The following is an 18,522-nucleotide window of genomic DNA, read 5'->3' on the forward strand; positions in this document are numbered from 1 at the left end:
CTTTGTAGATCAGGCTGGCCCAAACTCACAGTGACCTGCCTACTCTGCCTCAGTGAGTCCCGGGATTACAAGCGTGCGCCACTACACACAGGCTGCTAGCTGTTGTTTTTAAAGGAAAAAGAAAAGGCAATGGCAAGTTAACAAAGCATAGGCTGTCAAAAAAGACTCTATAAAGAAAGACAAGGGACAGCATGGGAACCAAGTGTGGTCATGCATGCGTTAACCCCAGCACTGGGGAGGCAGAGGCAGGCACAGCTCTGTGTTCGAGGCCAGCCTACTCTACAGAACTAGTTATAGGACAGTCAAGACTAGACAAAGAAGCCCTGTTTCCACAAAGGGGAGTGGGGTGGAGGTCCAAGCACATGGGCTCACACCAGACTTCGAAAACTCTGCTTCTTTCCATCAGCATGAAGAAAAGGACCCTGCTGGCTCGCTTGCTCTTAAAATTTCTTTGCTCCACAGTCATTTATTCAACCTTTTCAGTTTCCACTCACCAGCAAATATACGTTAATAACACTATCATTTCTTCGCAGAAGCTAATCAAATACCCTGATGAGGGAGGCTGGAAGGATGGCTCAGCAGTTAAAGCACCTGCCATTCCTGTAAGGTCGAAGGCCCCGTTCCCAGCACCTATGTGGTGGCTCAAAACAGCGTGCAACTCCAGTTCCAGAGGCCCCAGCACCATCTTTTGGCCTCCACGGGTCCCAGGCATGCCTACAGTGAACATACTATGTTCAGATGGCATATGAAAATAAACATAAATAAATCTTTTCAAACTATATATGCTGATGATCTTTTTCTAGAAAAGTATTAAGTTGGTTTTTTTTGTTTTGTTTTGTTTTGTTTTTTTTTTCCATTTCAGCATGACTATTCCTCTAGAGCTGAGGTGTTGCATAAACAGGAAATGGGGGAAGGTCTCTGAATGAATCGTGATTGGCATTGCTGGCTCACTCTGGAGTTTGCCACTCTGAAAAAATATTGCTGCAATTTTAATACCCCTATCCATCTGACTGTCCCTAAACTTTATGCCGTCTACCTATCTACTTTATAAACTGATTCAAGATTCTTTACCAAGTACTGGCTACAATCCCTTCTCTTCAGTACTTCGGCTTGCTGTGCAAAGTCGCAGAGCCTACAGGGAGCGCCAGCATTGTTTCTGAAGCTGCCTCCTCATCCTGCCTGCCTCACTACATACTTGATTATCCGCAAGGCTGAGACACAGGATAAATTTAGCAACACTACATAGCCCTTCCCACACCCGCAGACAACGCAGAAAGCTTCTTGTGGTTCCCGCTAGCATGAAGTGTGAGGTGACATCAGTCCCCAGCCTTCCTGGGCTCCCTTGCTCAGTCTGAAAAATGCAGGCTGTGAAACCAGGACGACAACTCCCTCTAGCAGGAGGGGGATGGTTAAAGCCAGGGAGGAGAGCACCTGCCGGTGCTTGGGGTTTAACCTGGGAAGTGTTCGTGTAGATTTTGTGATGCTACACTTAAGCCTGAAGTGCGTCATAGAATTGTATTAATAATGAATTCTCATGTTTGCGCTCACAAAGGCAGACAACAGCTGGCTCACTCCCAGGGCAAAATTTTCTCTTTGCTCCACACAGGCTTTTGAAAGTGTGGGGACACATGCAACCCTATTATTGGCACCCTAACTTTGGGCCCAATAATGTCTTAGATGTCAGTCAGGGAGAATGGAGTCAACTGTGTCTGACCACCACACACACCAAATATCATCCCAGGGCTGAGCCAGGAATCACCTGACCTTGTCATTCATGTGTAAATTTTTGCCTCAGCAACTGAGAAACTTGACTCAGACAGTTAGGAAATTCACATCATTATATTTTGTTTTAAAAGATTTACCCCCATACACCCGAGGCAGGTGGGAGAGCTGGCCCCTGGGTCATGAGAGCAGGAGGGCTGTCCCTGCCCCTCACCAGCTGCAGCACTCAGGAGAGCGGGGCCTGCACCTCACCTGGGCAGCACAGTAGAGCTGGCCTGGGTGGCATAGGCATGGAGGAGCTGGTCCAGAGGTCATGAGAGTGGGAGAGCTGGCTCTGCCCCTTGCTGACTGCAGCTTTGAATGAGGTAGCCGAGGCAGGGCAGGAGAGCATGCCCAGCGGTGGGGGTGCAGGAGAGCTGGCGGGCTGACCAGCTCAGATGGTAGACTGACCTCTCAGGCCCAGATCCAGGGCTTTGAACTGGCCCACCCTAACACCCACCGCATCTACGAACTGCTGGAGCCCATGAAGGGGCTGATATTACAGATCCTAAGCTTCAGGACCTCCATGACACAGGGCAACAAGAGGAGTCCCTTGAGGTCCCACTGTCCATAATGTGGCCAAGCCAGGGGCCTCGAGCCAGACCAATGACTCGTGCAATGAACTTCTGCAGGCAAAGAAGTGCGGACAAAAGCGTACACTGTGCGGCACACTGTGACACACTACAACTTCCACAACGAGCTTCCTTCTTCTTCTTCTTCTTCTTCTTCTTCTTCTTCTTCTTCTTCTTCTTTTTGGGGAGAGGTTGCAGGGATGGAAGGCGGGTACAAGGTGACAGGGAGATAAGTGGCATTGGGGTACATGATGTGGAATTCATAAAGAATAAGTAAAAAGTTTAAAAGAAAAAGGTTTTCACCCCCCACCCCCACAAATGTAACTACTGACATTAGGGATTTTGAAACTGCCTTAAACAACAATCTAGGTGTCTCACTAGGTATCCTCACTGGCTGAGGAGTCACAGTGCTTTACTTAGGCCAATGTCCTAACAGGGATTCGGAGTGTCCCTGACCCCGCCTTGGGAGGACGTTCTGAAGGGAGGGATGAGCAGTAGCTGCTCCATGGCCCCAACCACAGCCCATCCTGCCTGGGCCATGCGTCATCCAACTGTGTGTCATCAAAGCCACTCGGGTGAAAACACTCTGCTCTTCTGGGCTTGCGGCTCCCCTACTCTCTCCTTCTGTTCATCTGTTTGTGTGTGGTCGGTACCTCAAACAGCCACTGGCACCCTGAAACAAGCTTACTCACAACCCTTCTTCACACGGACACACCCACAGGTGTGAAGGTCTCACGTGTCTGAAGTCACATTTGCCCCACAAGCATGAGCACCCCACATCTGGATACGTGGACAGCTCCAGGCATCCCACTTACAGACTAGAGGTGGGCAACAGATTCCGAGTGAGGCCTTTTACTGTGTCTCTTGGGGTCCACATGTACCAAACATAGAATCTTAGAGTTTGAAAGGAATTTAAAGATACTTTAGCTCAACGCCCCTCCTCGTCCCACAGGAAGCCCTCTGGAGTGTCAGCAGCACATGGTCTCGGCGGCACTGCCTAAACACTTCCAGTTGTGGGCATACACTGCAGTGTCGGGCAGATGGCTCCAATTTTTAACAGGACTAATTAATCAAACATTGCCTTTCTACGGAACAAGCGTCAGCATCCTTGACACTTCCAACCCATCGCTGACGGGGAGAAGTGGGCAGCGCGGGTAGAAGGCCAGTGCCCACTCCACGGCACGTGACAGCTGCCTCGTGATTCTCCCTCCATTGTCCTCGAAGAATTTACCAGCGAGATTCAGATACAGCCCTTCACTGGCATTTCTCAACCTCCCTATCTAATCCTGCCAATTGAAGAAAATCATGGGGGCTGCTGAGATGGCTCCGCTGCTGAGAGTGCTCACCACTGTGCCTGGTGACCTGAGTTCAATCCCCAGGACCCGCACGGCAGAAGGAGAGAACTGACGCTGCCAACCTTCCTCCCAGCTCCGCATGTGTGCTGCAGCAAAAAACACAAGCAAGCTCACACACACACACACACACACACACACACACACACACCACACACGCAGGCCAATCTAACGGAGGCATTTTCTCAACTGAGGCTCTCTCTTCCCCAATGACTCTAGCTGTGTCAAGTTAACAAAAAAACAAACAAAAACACAAAAAACACATGGATGTGCCATAACATGTGTGTATAACCACACACACACACACACACACACACACACACACACATAGAGCTAAACAACTCCTATTCGTCTCTAAAACTGCCAGACATTAATTCCCTCATGAGAACATCTTCTACCGTCATCTGCCTTCCCCCTACTTTCTCGGGGCCCTGGGAATAAATTGCTCTTCTCCTCGGCCCTACACACACTCCGTGCACAGCCCAACCTCCTCCCACATGCACCTCCGGTATCTAAGCACAGTACCTAACTTTTAGGGGCAGTCAACCAATATTGGAGAAGTTCATACGGAGCCTAGAACCTGAGACCGGAACATTTTATTTATAATGGTTAGTGATAGCAGATTATGGTTTCACAGCCCTGTCATTCCAGCACTCAGGGCTGTGGCAGACGGTCAGGAGTTCGTGGCCAGCCTGGGCTACACAGAAAGACTCTGTCTCGCCAACAACAGAAAGCAACAAAGACACTGCCTAAACTGCCACTGTCTTCAGGAGTTTGGCTGCTCCTGCTCATGGAAGATCATCCCAGCTGGGCTTGCTGACTGCTGATATTCTCTCAGAGAAGGAGAGGCCAGGGAGGCTCACGAGGGTATCTGGCCATCCCTCCAAACAAGCTGTATGCAATTCTGACCTAATTACATGAGGCCTCAGAACCATTGGGAAGGGCGTGGCACATAGTGGAGAATGACTTGAGAGAGCGCTGTATCTACACACCCGTAGGAGGGTCCTCATCCGTGCTGGGCATATACCTTCCGGAGCGGCTGCTTTAAGGTCACCTGTGCTCTACCCATAACCCCTCACCCGTGCTCCGTAAGTATGCCTTACAAACTCATTGGTTCCACTGAGGTGAACTTTACTTAAATCAAACGTTGGTTTGCCATTGGAACCTCGTAAGGAGAGGGGCAGATGTTGCCTGCCTACCTCCCGCACCCTACCCCACCCCGAGAGAAAATTCTCACAACCCATGCACAGAAGGTTCCAATCCGTAGAACAATGTAACAACAAAGTGACCAAAGCAAGAAGAGGATGATCACTCTGGCAGCAAAATGCAGACTACATCCCCCAAGAAACTACAGGCGGGCCCCCATGGACGAGCTTTGTTTAATTCAGCAAATGCTGACTGAAAAAAATAAATAAATAAAACAAAATGCAGAACACAGACCATGGACTCTCAAATAAATGCTTGCTTCATGATTTAATCAACTTTCAGAGCAGCGCTCGTCAAGAACAAAATGCTAAGCACAGGCCTTGTCTGCAAGCAACTTGCAACATTACATGGAAATAAGATTCGGACTTAGAAACCACAGAACGAGGTCAAAGCTCTCATGAGAGGCACAAAGGAAAGCATGAAATGAGAGCCTCTAGCTGAGATGATGAGGGAAACTTCATGAAGGGCAGAGATGTCCTGAAGGAAGATATATGAGGTCAGGAGAAGCAAAACGGCACAGGGAGGGCAGCCATCTGGAGGGGGTGTGTTTCCAGGCATTCAGTCAAGCCTGGAAAACAATGTGACCCATCATGAAGAGGATCGAGTACAAAGGGGATGGATGGACACCCTGCCTGGAAGGGAGGGAGTCAAGCAAATGGGGTGTTCTGTAGGCTCCAAATCCTGCTTCAAGCAAGGATTTAAAGGATTTTGTGCATGGAAAAGGCCAGACATGGGACTTATGTCATGGAACAATGCTCGATAAATGACACTTCCCTCTCAGGGAGGAGAGCAATGACCAGGATGTATGAGAAAGGCTAGAATCAGAGCCCATGTGTCAAGGTCAGGCAGAACATTTCCTCTTTTGAGACAGGAAGAAGGAAGAGGGAGATTCCACAGAGCTCTGACATTCAAATATGAATGCCCAGGGAAGTTATATTAGGACTACCAGGGTTCCCAATAAATCAGACAGGAAGGAGAGTTCCTCAGAAGCTGTGGTGTCAGGAAGTGGGTAGGGGAATGATGCTCATTTCTGAAACCCTAAGTCAGTGCCTGAATCTTGCTGTCGGCTGCTGACTGAACTCAGCACCAAAAATGACCACAGGCCGGTAACCCAATATAAGCATGAAACTGGGAGAAAGAAAAGAGAAATTACAGAAAGAAGAAAAGAAAACAAGTCCCAAGGACAGCCTTGGATACATTCCACAATAGATCAGGGACAAGAAGGAGAGGCAGAAAGATTACAAGGGGCCCAAAGTACTAGAGGGGAATAAGGACAAAGTGAAGTCCCAGAACCTAATAAAAACAAAAAACAAACAAACAAACAAAAAACATGCCAGAAAAATAATTGAACCCTCGAGTCTCTCACATTGAAGCTTGTAATTAATACGTGATACCACCAGTCGAACATAAACCAAGACGCAGATTAACCTCCACTTCATATTTAGTAACTCCTTTCCCCTCATAACTACTCCATACATCCGTCACCCCTTAACAAGTCTCAGAAGTGGGGCCAGCAACATGGCTCAGCAGGTAAGAGGCTTGCCACACAGGTCTGACGAGCTTGGAACTCTCAGCAGAAGGAGAGGAGCAACTCTTGAGGGTTGCCCTCTGACCTCCACAAGTGTGCCACAATATGCACATGTCTGCACTTAGACACACCAAACAATAAAAGGGGAGGGGCTTCTTTTAGTCTCAGAATCAGATTCACGATAAAGGCCTGATGATTTTTTTTTCCCAGTTTGTTTTTTATGTTACACCTAAGCATTTTTAGGTAACAAGCAGCCATTCGTTTCTTCCTTTCTCCTGTGACAAAGGTTCTTATCAGATTATAGACAGACTCTGACCAATGGGGAAAAAAAACAAGCCAGAGGACTGGGTCAGAGGTCAGGTCAGCAACTGTTATTCCCTTGACCCTGGGCTTCCAGTCCCAGACTGCCCAGACTGCTCCTCACCTGCATGAGTTCGTGGCTCTGCAGGAGGTCGTGCTCCAGCATCTCCTGGGTGAGGCGTCCCATGGTGCTGTAGAACTCGTCTGCCGTTTCACAACATTCTATCTGCCTAGAAGAGAGAAGAGAGCAGAAGAGGGACTTGATGGGGCCCTCTGTGCTGCAGGACAGGCCCAAGAACACCATGCCTTATCATCAAGGCTGTCGACAGCAGTACGAAGCCCTGCCTCATGCTCGAGGTACAGTCTGCTACCGCCAAGGGCAAGGTGAACATGGGCATGTATTCCTGTCCTGCCAGTTATGAGGAAGGCTGACTCAGGAGGGTCACTGAGCACAAGGGTTCAAGACCAATCTGGGTAACACAGCCAGATCGAATTAAAATGTGTGTGTGTGTGTGTGTGTGTGTGTGTGTGTGTGTGTGTGTGTGTAGACAAAACAAAAAGTAATTTTCAGGCAGTCATTCTAGAATGAGTTCCTATCTTCTCTCTACGGCTCTCTGAGCCTCACAGCCCCACAGGGTTCTTTATTCTCCCTGTGTGATACATTCTCTTCGTCAGAATGCACATCAGTGACCAGAAGCAGAACCACAAAATTGGGATCTGAAAGCAATTATCCGCTGTGGGAAATGAGCAGGTCTTAATCTGCAGGGATATCACGAATAGACTGAATCCGAACCACAGCCGAGCTGAGAAGGGTATGGGAACTTTACATCCTGGCCCGCTGTTCTCACACGCTTCGCTGACTCCTTCTCAGGAAAGTAGCTGTCACCTCTGAGACTGGTGAGATGTTAATGTTCTCTAAAGAGGAGGAAAAGGAATAACACGAAACGGCAGGCTCTAGGTGTTCCTGCTTGATCTATTACAAAGGTTTCTGCGTGGTAGGATAATTCCATTTGCCCACCAACCATAAGGCATGTTTTGACAGGCCCTAATGTCGGGTGGTTTTCACACATTCAGAACACAAATATAATGGGAAAAACCTCGGGCTCAAATCCCCTCGGTACCACAGTGTAAATAAGAAAGTGAAATAACAGGAGGGAATGCTGTGACAAAATACAGCAGGGCAGGGGGATGTGAAAAACAGTTCTTCTCACCTTGGGGCAAGAGGCAGGGAAATGCATATTTTTTAAATGGTGTGTAGCTACCAAGGAGGAAGAAGCCTTGCAAAGGCCTGATGTAGAAGTGGGGAGACTCCCGCTGTTCCCTAAGGCCAACTGATGTTCATGGGAGTGGAGTCGCTGCACAGCCAGAGGGAGCCAGGGAGAGGCAAGGTCGGGAGCTGCAGAGGGCAGTTCACAAAGGCCCTGTCTGCCTTCTGCGGCCATTCAGGACACAGGTGACCCAGGGGTTTTCAACTGGGAGTGATGGAGCAGCTGCGCCCTTGGCAAGGTTGGTTTAGAGGTGGCTTGGCATCTTTGGGCACAATTAGGGAGAGTCAGGAGGATGTATGCTGAGCGTAAGGTGATGAGGGAGTGTGGCGATATGAGAAGTCACAAGAGAAAGACAGACAAAGGGAGCTGCAACGTGGGCTGGGTGGAAGGAAGGAATTCCAGGCTGCGGAGAGAAGGTAAGTGAGGAGCCCCACAGACAACAGCAGAAGGCACAGGTGCTCTTTAGTCATGCACGGGCCCAGGTTCCCCACACGCCACGGGCGTTCTCCCAGTGTTAGGTCTGCGGGGAAGCATTATGGGCACCGGAGTCCAAAGCTCCAGGCACAAGTCCCAGCTCTGCTTCTCCTTAGCTGGGTGACTGGAAACGAGTCAATGAACCCTCGCAGGGTAATTTTCTCACTTGAAAAGACAGGGAGGAATAATCTCCCCTTCTCTTCAGGGTTATTGAGAGAACCAAATGAGATAATATACTGAAACTGCCTAATGTAATGACAGGCGCTGTCAGCTTGAGATAGACGTTGGTGGCCTTTCCTTGCTCCTCACAAGTCGCCAGCTGAACAGATGTATAATTATCATGCGCCAAACCCCTAAAACACTTAGGATTCACAAACAGGAGCCATTTCTGAGCAAGGGATTTGCATAATGAAAAGCAGAAATGCTAGAGCCAGGATGCCTTGGTTCAAAACCGTGTCTCCCACTCATTAAAAGGGTGGTTTTAGGCAAGTCATTAAACTCTGCGCTTCGGCCCACCCCTTTGTCCCCCCCTCATCCCTGACAGGGAGTGACAGCACTGCGCTCTCCTACAGCACACTCAGAATGCCTGTGGCGTGGGGAAGGCTGGAAATGCCACGGGAGGGCAGAAAGAAGGGCATATTGAGAAAGAGGGAAGGACAAGTCAGAGGCACGGCAAACGTCACAGAAGTGAATTTGTTGGCTTGGCTGGAAATCATTACGCAGTAAAGCAAAGGCAAAAGAAGACAGCTGTCTGATGCTTACAAATACAAGCCCAATGATTTCTGTAAACCCCTGAACTGATGGTTGTTGGTCCTTTCCCTTTTAAAAGCAGCTTCCAGAAACAGTTATAAATGAAGAGGCGAGCTAAAAACTTCTAAAACAGACTAGGCAGGATAGTGCAGTGGGGAAAGAAGCCTGTGCCAAGCCTGACAGCCTGAGATCCGTTCTCAGAACCAAACGGTAGAAGACAAGAGCCGACTCCTGCAAGTGGTTGGTCTTCTAAGCAATACACGCGGGCGTGGCACCATGCAGCCACACACACGTGCAGACACACAAATAAGCAAGTGCAATTTCAAACCTGAACACTGCCAGGGGCTTATTAGTTTTCTGGCATGTTGTCATGGGTACGGACTCACTGGAACTTTCTCTGCGCCTAAAGCTAAGGATAAATGAGCAGAAACATACCCTCCTTTCGCCTGCTACAGGTAAGGAGGGCAAGGGGAAGGTGGCTGGTATTGTGTTCTGGCAGATTTTAGCATCTGAAGAACCCCTCCTGAGTGAAAAGGAAGCACCTTGTTTTGCACAACTGACCGCACACGTGCTGGTGCACAGGAGTTCTTAGTGACTCTCCTGACTGCACAACTGTGGGTACACCCTCTCTCCTGACTGCACAAGTCCAGGTACACTTTGTGCCGGGAATCTCATTTAATTTTATCACAACTCTAAAGTCACAAGGTAAACAATAAAAATTCATAAATAAGCCAGGAGCCAGGTGTAATGACGTATATGCCCATAATCCCAGCACCTGGGAGATAGAGGTTGAGGAGCCAGGAGTGAAAGGTCAATCTCCGTTGTGAGCTGAAGCCAGCCTATGCTAGGTGAAACTCTATCTCAAAAAAGAAAATTAAATCATCCCAATTGTGATATGCAGCAAGAAACCTGCCTATTTCTTTGCAGATAGAGCAGCTTCTTCTATAGCTAAGTCCCCTTTCCTTTTCCACAAGAGTGTACAGGAAGCCCCTGATGAGGCAGCGGTCAGATAGTGAGGCAAGACATCCGGAAGAAGCCTGCCCATCCTTGAATACATCCCCTTCCCGCTGGAGAAACCAAGGAGCCTGATGAGGTTTGTACAGGCTAACAGGTCACAGCGTTCTCTCTCACACACATACGGGTCAATTCTTTGCACTAAAGAGCCCCAAAGACAGCTAACAGCAGAGGCCAGAAGAGAAAATCACTTACTCTCCCAGTTTTGCCCAGATAGCCAGGGACACCCTCAGGATGATCTCTGAACCTTCAAAGAAGACCGAGTCCCAGATCTTCAGAACGGTGTGGTTAGGGAGACACGTGGCAAAGAGAGTGAGGAACCATTGCATCGTGAAGACGTTGGTGAGCGGGGGCTCATAGCCACCTGAAAGGAATCAACACGTCCTTGAGAAAGAGATCTGTGAGGTGCACGGCGCCCTCTCGTTCTTCCATGCCCACCCAACTGTGTGGCCTCCCGGCTGCTTCTTTCGTATTCCTCAAACGTTCTTTCTTCCCGTTTCCCTCCCATGTTTCAAGAAGAAACATTTTTAATAGAAAGCTCCAAGACATGAGAGTCATTCATTCTCTGCCGTATTTCAGAAGTTTTTTACCTGAACTAGATCTGGTTCTACTTATTCAAGGCTGCCTAAAATTAAGGAGAAAGTTTTCCTCACCAAAAAACACTGTGAAAACAATCGATTGCACTTCCTCAAATACAAGGGCTGGTGATCATCTTGCACTTATGAGTCCCTGGGTCTAGGCCCAGAAGAATCACCCGAAAAAAAAACACAAAACAAAACAAAACAAAAAGCCAGCAGACTTTCAAAATCTCATAGTTCCCACTTTAATTCAACTGCAAGGATTAGAGCTAAAACTGTTTATTATAAATTACTTATCTCTATAGTTGTATAATTCCTAGATCACAATCGAATGAAACAGAAAATAAGTGGGGGGAAAAATTCCAAAATATTTAGTTATTAAACAACTTTCAATTTAAAAGTATTTTAAACTAAGTGATATGCAATTTTAAAAACAGACCCATCCCATTTTGAAATTTCTGAATTCATTAAAAGCTCAGCATTCCTTTCCACTTCAAGTATAAATGTCTATTAGATTTTTAGACTGATCCTTCCAATGACTGTCAATTGTACAACTATTTCAGGGCACACACACACACACACACACACACACACACACACACACACACACAAAGTTTGCCTGAACTCATTTTCTTCTTTTCTCCTGTGAACAAATATTTTCCCAGAGACTAGAACCCAAGGTTATTCCTCATGGTCAAGAGCAAAGGGACTTGAAGAAAAACATGTTTGTCAATAGCCTGTGTCTTCCACTACCATGAAGATACAGAGTTCCACTGCCACCAGATCACACAAGATAGTCATTACAGACGCTCAGCTGTCTCTAAAACCTCCCGTGTATTTTAGTAACAACTGGATCTTCAAAACCCTTTAATGTAACTTGTCATTTCAGTACCAACAAGCTGAGTGAGGCAGGAGGATTTCTGCTGAGTCTGAGGCCAGCATGGGGTAGACAGTGAGACCCTGTCTCAGAAACAACATTCTTTAATGAGTCCCCTATTATTTTATTTCATTTCATCTCACTTTTTTTTTCTTTTTGGTGGTGCAAGGGATCAAACCTGGGACCCTGGGACACACCGGATAAGCATCATCCTTGGGCTGCAGCCCCAGGCCTGTGCTTCTACGTTTAACTGTGCACATTAGGCCAGACTGCATGTGTAGCCCACCACAGCAACTGGCGACCACTAACAGAACAGCAAACCTCCGACTGTTCTCTCTGGTGTTCAGAGAGAACAGAGTTGCGGAAGTGTACCAAGTAGGCCCAGTAGAGCCAGGAGGACACCCACTACCTGCCAGTGACTCTCCCACACACACCCAGCACCTCTCTTGCTTCTGCCAAGGTCATGGTCTATGCCAGAGTACACCCCTGGCTCAGCTCTAAAGAAGTCCTACGGGTCTGGCGCCACTTTAGTTTAACTGAACGAGAGGGCGTGTGCACCGCTCTCCATGCCCTGTTGATCTGGAACCAACACAGAGTTAGATCTTAACTGACTACCTGCCCAGGTCTAGTAGATATTTCAGCAGCACGCAGCCCTACATATTTTCAATTTTGTATTTGTTCTCTGGAAATGAAGGTTTGATTGCACTACACTCTTTAAACGGAAGTACCTGGCAACCCATTTCCATCCAGAGCTTAAACTCGTACACACAGCGGAACCTGGCAAGCCCAATGCTTTCGGGAATGGAGCAGCCAGGAGTCGTCCTTACCTCCGCTCTCCTTGTTTGCCGTTTTCTGCAGAGTATCAAGGTGCTGAGACAGTTCCGGGAGCTTCATTCTCAAGAGGTCCCTGAAGACAGCCATATCCACAGAGAGTGCCCGAAGATTATTGACAAAGTAGCTCTCTGGAAGTACCTTATCAATCAGGTAAATCATAATCTAAAAAAAAAAAAGATAACAAGACTGCTTCAGACCCACCAGGATCCCAACATGCCCAAAATAAAAAGCACATCCCAAGAGATGAAAGCACACATGCCTCCCGGTGCGTCAGAAACCAATTCTGGACTCACCTACACTCCCTGCAAAGGAGCGGGCGGCATAATTATCTAAGTAACCCAAAGTCAGCTGTGCTGTGAAGTTTCTAGAAGGGCTGCCAGACCTGAGCTCACCCCATATATGGCTGCGATTATGCAACCGTCAGCCTCGTGGAGAAAACACGAGAAGGCACAAGTGCCCTGCATTCAGCAGGACCCCCCATCCTGGCTCCTGGATGTCCTGGGTTTTACAGCCTGGATATGAAAAGCCCAAGGGCTGGCCTGTCATAAAACACCCACACGGAGGCAGGCCTCCAGGTGTACTCATGGCCACCGGGGCTATCAGAGTGAATGACGCCGGCTGTAGAGAACATAAAACATAAAGAGGTTTTGTTTGCACACTTGCCGCCTTTTTAAATTGGTGCTTCTCTCACAGCCATGTCATATATGTTCCTCAAATTACCCTTTTCCTCTGATCGCTGGGCTTGTATTTCCATTTCTGAAACGTCAAAGGCCACTCAAATGACCCCACAGGGCATGCCTCAGTTCTGCCTTTCCTAGCCAGCTTGAATGCTGTGTGATGCCCCCACCAGGACACCAGACAAGGAAAGACCACAACTACAGCTAGCTCTGCGTGCTGCTGGGGAAGTGCTGTCTCGCTGGGCCCCACAAAACTCCGTTTTCAAAAAAGAGGTTTTCTCTTAGCCCTGGCAACCCCCCATGGTTGGTAGTTTCTACTTTTCAGGTCCTAGAAGATTCCTGGTGGAGCAGAGGGCTCCGGTGGGCAAGGGCCAGGGAGAGATGAACAATGAAGGACAAAAGAAAGGTCAAAATCCACATGGTGCTACACTTCTCCCCTAAGTGCTATAGCACTGAGAAAATACACTGAGTGAGTGAGTGAGTGAGTGAGTGAGTGAGTGAGTGAGTGAGTGAGTGAGTGAGTGAGCTGGGAACCTAAGCCATATTTCACCACCACCAGGGCTACCAGAGGCCCTTATACTAGGCCTCCCATATCCTAGGCAATTATCTTTGCTACTGAGCTGCAGCCCAACCTAACATGTTTTTATTAAGAAATCACGGTCTCTTTAAAATTACAGAACATTTCTCCAATTACACTATTAGTTATTTTTTGGGCATACGTATGTGTGATGGGGGTCCCGTGGAAGGTGTGTGTATACAGGACCCAGGCTGACACCGGGTGCCTGTTCCAGTCACTCTGCCCATCCTGTATTGAGGCAGGGTCTCTTGCTGAACTCGGACCTAGTCCGCCTAGCCTGTTTGCTTAGGAATTGCCTCCAGCACAGAGGAATGACGGGCAGGCCGCCACACCCACCCAAATTTTATGTGAGTTCTGGGGATCCCAACTCTAACTTTTACTCACTGAGCCATCTCGCTAGCCCCAACTATGCTAGTAATTCTACAACACAATAAAATTCTCAGTCTAAGGTCACCTCAACTTCCGATATTAAGTCATATGGGGACAGCCCCCCTTAGTCTACCCATGAGTTCCAAAAGTCAGGTCTTACATCATAAAGTAAGATGAGGAAGAGGAAGAAGAAATGGGGACATTTCTGGTTTTTAACAGATACTGCTGAACAAAACAGCCTCAAAGGAAAAATGAGATAAGGGCTGAGAAAGAAAAAAAATATGGCCTTTTTATTTTTACGGATTAGTCATTTAGCTTACTCAAGCTAAAAGAGCTACTGGAAAAACACAGACCTGCAATGATTTCCTGGGCACCGGAAAGGTCCCCTCGTGAACCTAGCCTTCCTCTGCAGGTGAGGTGTCTACCGAGGTCTACACATCTTCACACATCACCACGCGTGTGGCATCCACAGCATGCTCTGAACTCATTTTCTTTCTTTCTTGTTTTGTCCAGTGCTGGGTTTGTTTTTCTTTTTAAGCAGGATCTGACCTTGAACTTATTACATAGCCAAGGCTGCCCATAAACTCCAGATCCTCTGGCTGGAGAGATGGCTCAGTGGTGAAGAGCACTGGCTGCTCTTCCAGAGGTCCTGGGTTCAATTCCCAGCAACCACCTGGTAGCTCACAGGAATCTATAACTCCAGTTCCAGGGGATCTGACGCCCTCACAGAGACATACATGTAGGCAAAATACCAATGCACATAAAATACAGATAAAAGCATAAAAAACCCTCGTGATCCTCCTGCCCCCATTTCCCACGTACTTGAGTTATATAGGTGTGCTCCACCACCCCTAAGCTCCAGTTCAGCCTTTTACGGTGTCGAATTTCTCAGGCATTGTTGAGTCCTTTTGTGCTCTGACTGGCATATGCACACCTTTCTCTAAACCTCTCCATCCCACCTCCCATCTGAATCACTTTCTCCAATTTTTCCACAGAACGCTTCCTATTTTAGACATGCAAATTACATCTGAGAAAAATCACTGAAGCTGGTGGACTGAATACATGAAACAGTCCTTTTTTATTGTCTTCTTTGACGGGGCTGGCCTCAAACTCACAAACATCCTCCTGTCTCTGCCTCCCACGTGCTGCGATTAAAGGCGTGCACTACCATGCCCAGCTAGAATTGCTTCTGCATTTAAAGCATCCCAAAGTCCTGTGTTGGACCCATCACCACCTTTCACCTCCCCGTCACCACCTTTCAGATGAGTAAGTAGCTTCGAAGCTTTTGCCTTCAATACATAAACAGAAAGGGTGAGAAGGTGCATTCATTTCAGGCTGGGTTTATAATTAAGTCTACTGTGATATGTATAAAACCGGAGGAACATTTGTTTATTTTTCCATATCACCGAGATATTCCCCACAGTCAAGCAGGTGGAGCTTGAATACAAAGATTAGATCTCATACGTCACAAACACTGCAGGGAACATCAGTGTGAAGGTTCAGCTGTGAACTGGAGACTCACACTGCCCTAAGCAAATCAGGAAATGGTGCCCCTCCACGTTTGAAAGCCTTCATTTTTCATATACACTCTGTGGTAGTTTGAATGCAAACGGCCCCCGTAGCTCATATCTTCGAATGTTTCATTCCTAGCTAGAGAGCTGTTTAGAAAGCTTTATGAGCTGCGGCCTTGCTGGAGGAGATGTGTCACTAGGGGTTAGCTGTGAGGTTTCAAAAGCTCAGGCCAGGCCCAGTCAGTGTCTCTGTCTCTCTGTCTCTCTTGCTGTCTGTCTGTCTGTCTATCTCTGTGTTCCTCCCTCCCTTTCTCCTTCCTTCCCTCTCTCCCTCCCTCCTCCACTCTCTCTCTCTCCTTCCCTTCTCTACCCTCTCCCCCTCCCTCCCTCCCTCCTTCCCTCTCTCCCTCCAGCCTGCAGATCAGAATGCAAGCTTTCAGCTGCTACTCTACCGCCATTCTGGCCTGCCAGCCACCATGCTCCCTACCATGACGGTCACGGACTAACCCTCTGAAACTCTAAGCAAGCCACAAGGAAATGCTTTCTTTTATAAGAGTTGCCTTGGTCATGGAGTCTCTTCATGGCAATAGAGCAGTGACTAAGACAGACTCCATCTGTGGGGAGTTAGCCACTCAGAGTCAGACCTCTAAATCTTACACTACTGGTGTTTCCAGAACTGCTTTCAACTAAAACAGGGCTTAGACATCAAAGATTCAATGACACGATTCACTTCCATATGTACTCTCCATGCAGATACCTCTCATAGATATACCTACTTACCTCCTGTATACCTTGAGCTAGTGTGTGTGTGTGTGTGTGTGTGTGTGTCTGTCTGTGTGTCTCTGCTGTGTCTCAGTCTCTCTACCACTTCTCTCTCTATTGACAGAGTCTCAGGTAGCTTTGGCTAGCCTTGAACTCATTAGGTAGCCAAGTATGGTCTTGAACTCCTCCTGATGCTCTTGCCTCCACCTCCCGAGTAGCAGAACTGCGGAAGTACACTACCACACTTGGTCTACACAGGAACTGAACTCTGTGAAGGGGGAGGTGGGGCTCTGGCCACCTGAGCAACATCCCTGGCCTGGTAGTTACTGCATAGATATTCCGCTGGGATGTAAACTGACCTGGTGACCATGGAAATGGAAAAACAACGGCTATCACACGGGACACTTGGCTGCAAATCTGTAATCTCCTCTGCCTTGCTCACTCAGGGATGTCAGCCCTGAGATGGGAGACCTCACATGGCAAGGAACTAAAAGGCCTTCAATCGGCCACCATCAAACACCTGAGACCCCTCAATTCAACAGCCTGTAAGGAATTCCTTGCCAACAACCACAGGAGCACACTCCGCAAACGCTCCTGCCATTTGAGCTTTCAGATTAAGAGCACAACAGCCACCATCATGAATACCAGAGTGATGTGCCTCTGAGTTGGCTTGGCCATGATCAGATTTCTGACTCAAAAAGGCGGTGAAGTTATATATACTTGGTGTTAAGATCGCCTAATTTGTTACACACACAAACACACACACACACACGACATAATCAATATATAACTTGCTTTTAAAGTGTCTTATGAGAGTGACAGCTATCACAGTCTATCATGACATGGCTTTAACTTGGGGAAGATCTTATCACAGGTGATTACAAAGAGATTGGAAGGGGAGAGTCCTCAAAGAAAAGAGTTATAGTCCCTGCTTCAGCCTTCCAGTTGCCCTGGTCTGAACCTTATACTCACTTTTAGAGCGTCCCCCTCATTGCCTTCCATCACTTCCAGAATCAGGGCAGCCAGGATGTTGAAGCCTTGGCAGTACCCAACATTCTTGTTCCAGCGGGCATAGGCCAACAGCACCCGCTTCAGAACCACGCGGTCTTGCTCTGCCTCCTGGCCACAGTAGGAACTACAGCCCGTGCGATGCAGATCCTAAAAAGGGACGGGAAATGGCTTTTAAATCCTCGGGCTGTGGCCTGTGGCTTGGAGAGCAGCTTCGCTCCCCTGCACATGCTTCCCACCATGATGGCTTCCCATCACAGAATCAAAACAACAATCAAAAGACAGCCCCCCCGACTAGTGAGCCAAATGAACCTCTTCTCCTTGTGAGTTGACTGTCCTGGGTATTTTGTCACAGCTTGGTCACAGTGATTGAGAGCTGACTAACAAAATGCCCAATACTCCCTCAGAAAAAAAGAAAAAGGAAAAAAAATTAAGTTTTTTCTTCACTTCGCCTTTACATCTGTGAACATAGATGTTGATTTTTGTTTTGAATTTATAAGCAACTTATACACATGAGCCAAAGCACTCTTTTGAATGTTCTGTTTTCCTACTGCTTTCTACCATGCAAGCAGAGAAAGAGTCACAAGGATAAGTTCAGTCAGGCAAATGTGCTAAAGTGCTTCCAGAATCAACTGAAAAAGTTACCCAATTAACAAAATCCCATTACAATTTCATGTAAATTGAGAGCCCTTTAAAAAATGTACATTAGTCATCTGTATAAATAGTTCAACATATAATGAAAGGTGCTAACATTAATCCTTTAAACAGAATATGGTAGAAGGTTTAGCTGCTAAAGCTCTAATACTAAAGACTAAAATTAAAATAGCATCCTTTATTACACAGACAAATCATCCCGTACAAATTAGTCTATACATTTCTACAATATAGATAATAACACCTGCTGCACTTTCATATGCAATGGAGCTAATAGCTGTAATTTAATTGCCAGGACGAGACTATGGTTTTTAGGAAAGAAGATCAATTTTCTGATGTAGCATTTGCTTCAGTGGGAAAAAAAAATCCTTTTTAATAACATGATTATAAAATGTGTGTTGGCTAAGCAGGTTATGGTGGTGGCCTCCTTTAATCCCAGGAGAAGAGGCA

General features: G+C 47.4%; 1 protein-coding gene across 4 annotated transcripts in view; it reads right to left on the bottom strand.

Moving 5' to 3' along the window:
- The window catches only part of Tbc1d30 (TBC1 domain family member 30), an 85,399-nt gene that overhangs the window by 15,141 nt on the left and 51,736 nt on the right, over positions 1 to 18,522 (bottom strand). For all 4 annotated transcript variants that reach the window (XM_055626022.1, XM_055626020.1, XM_055626024.1 and 1 more), the window contains 4 exons: positions 17,383 to 17,568; positions 12,508 to 12,676; positions 10,421 to 10,589; positions 6,844 to 6,949 (listed from right to left, as the gene is read on the bottom strand). In XM_055626022.1, coding sequence (XP_055481997.1) covers positions 6,844 to 6,949; positions 10,421 to 10,589; positions 12,508 to 12,676; positions 17,383 to 17,568 — 630 coding nt within the window. The remainder of the gene's footprint in view (positions 1 to 6,843; positions 6,950 to 10,420; positions 10,590 to 12,507; positions 12,677 to 17,382; positions 17,569 to 18,522) is intronic.

This window comes from Psammomys obesus, unplaced genomic scaffold (genome assembly GCF_907164565.1).
Source record: "Psammomys obesus unplaced genomic scaffold, mPsaObe1.curated_primary_1811, whole genome shotgun sequence".
In the NCBI taxonomy this organism is placed as follows: Eukaryota; Metazoa; Chordata; class Mammalia; order Rodentia; family Muridae; genus Psammomys; species Psammomys obesus.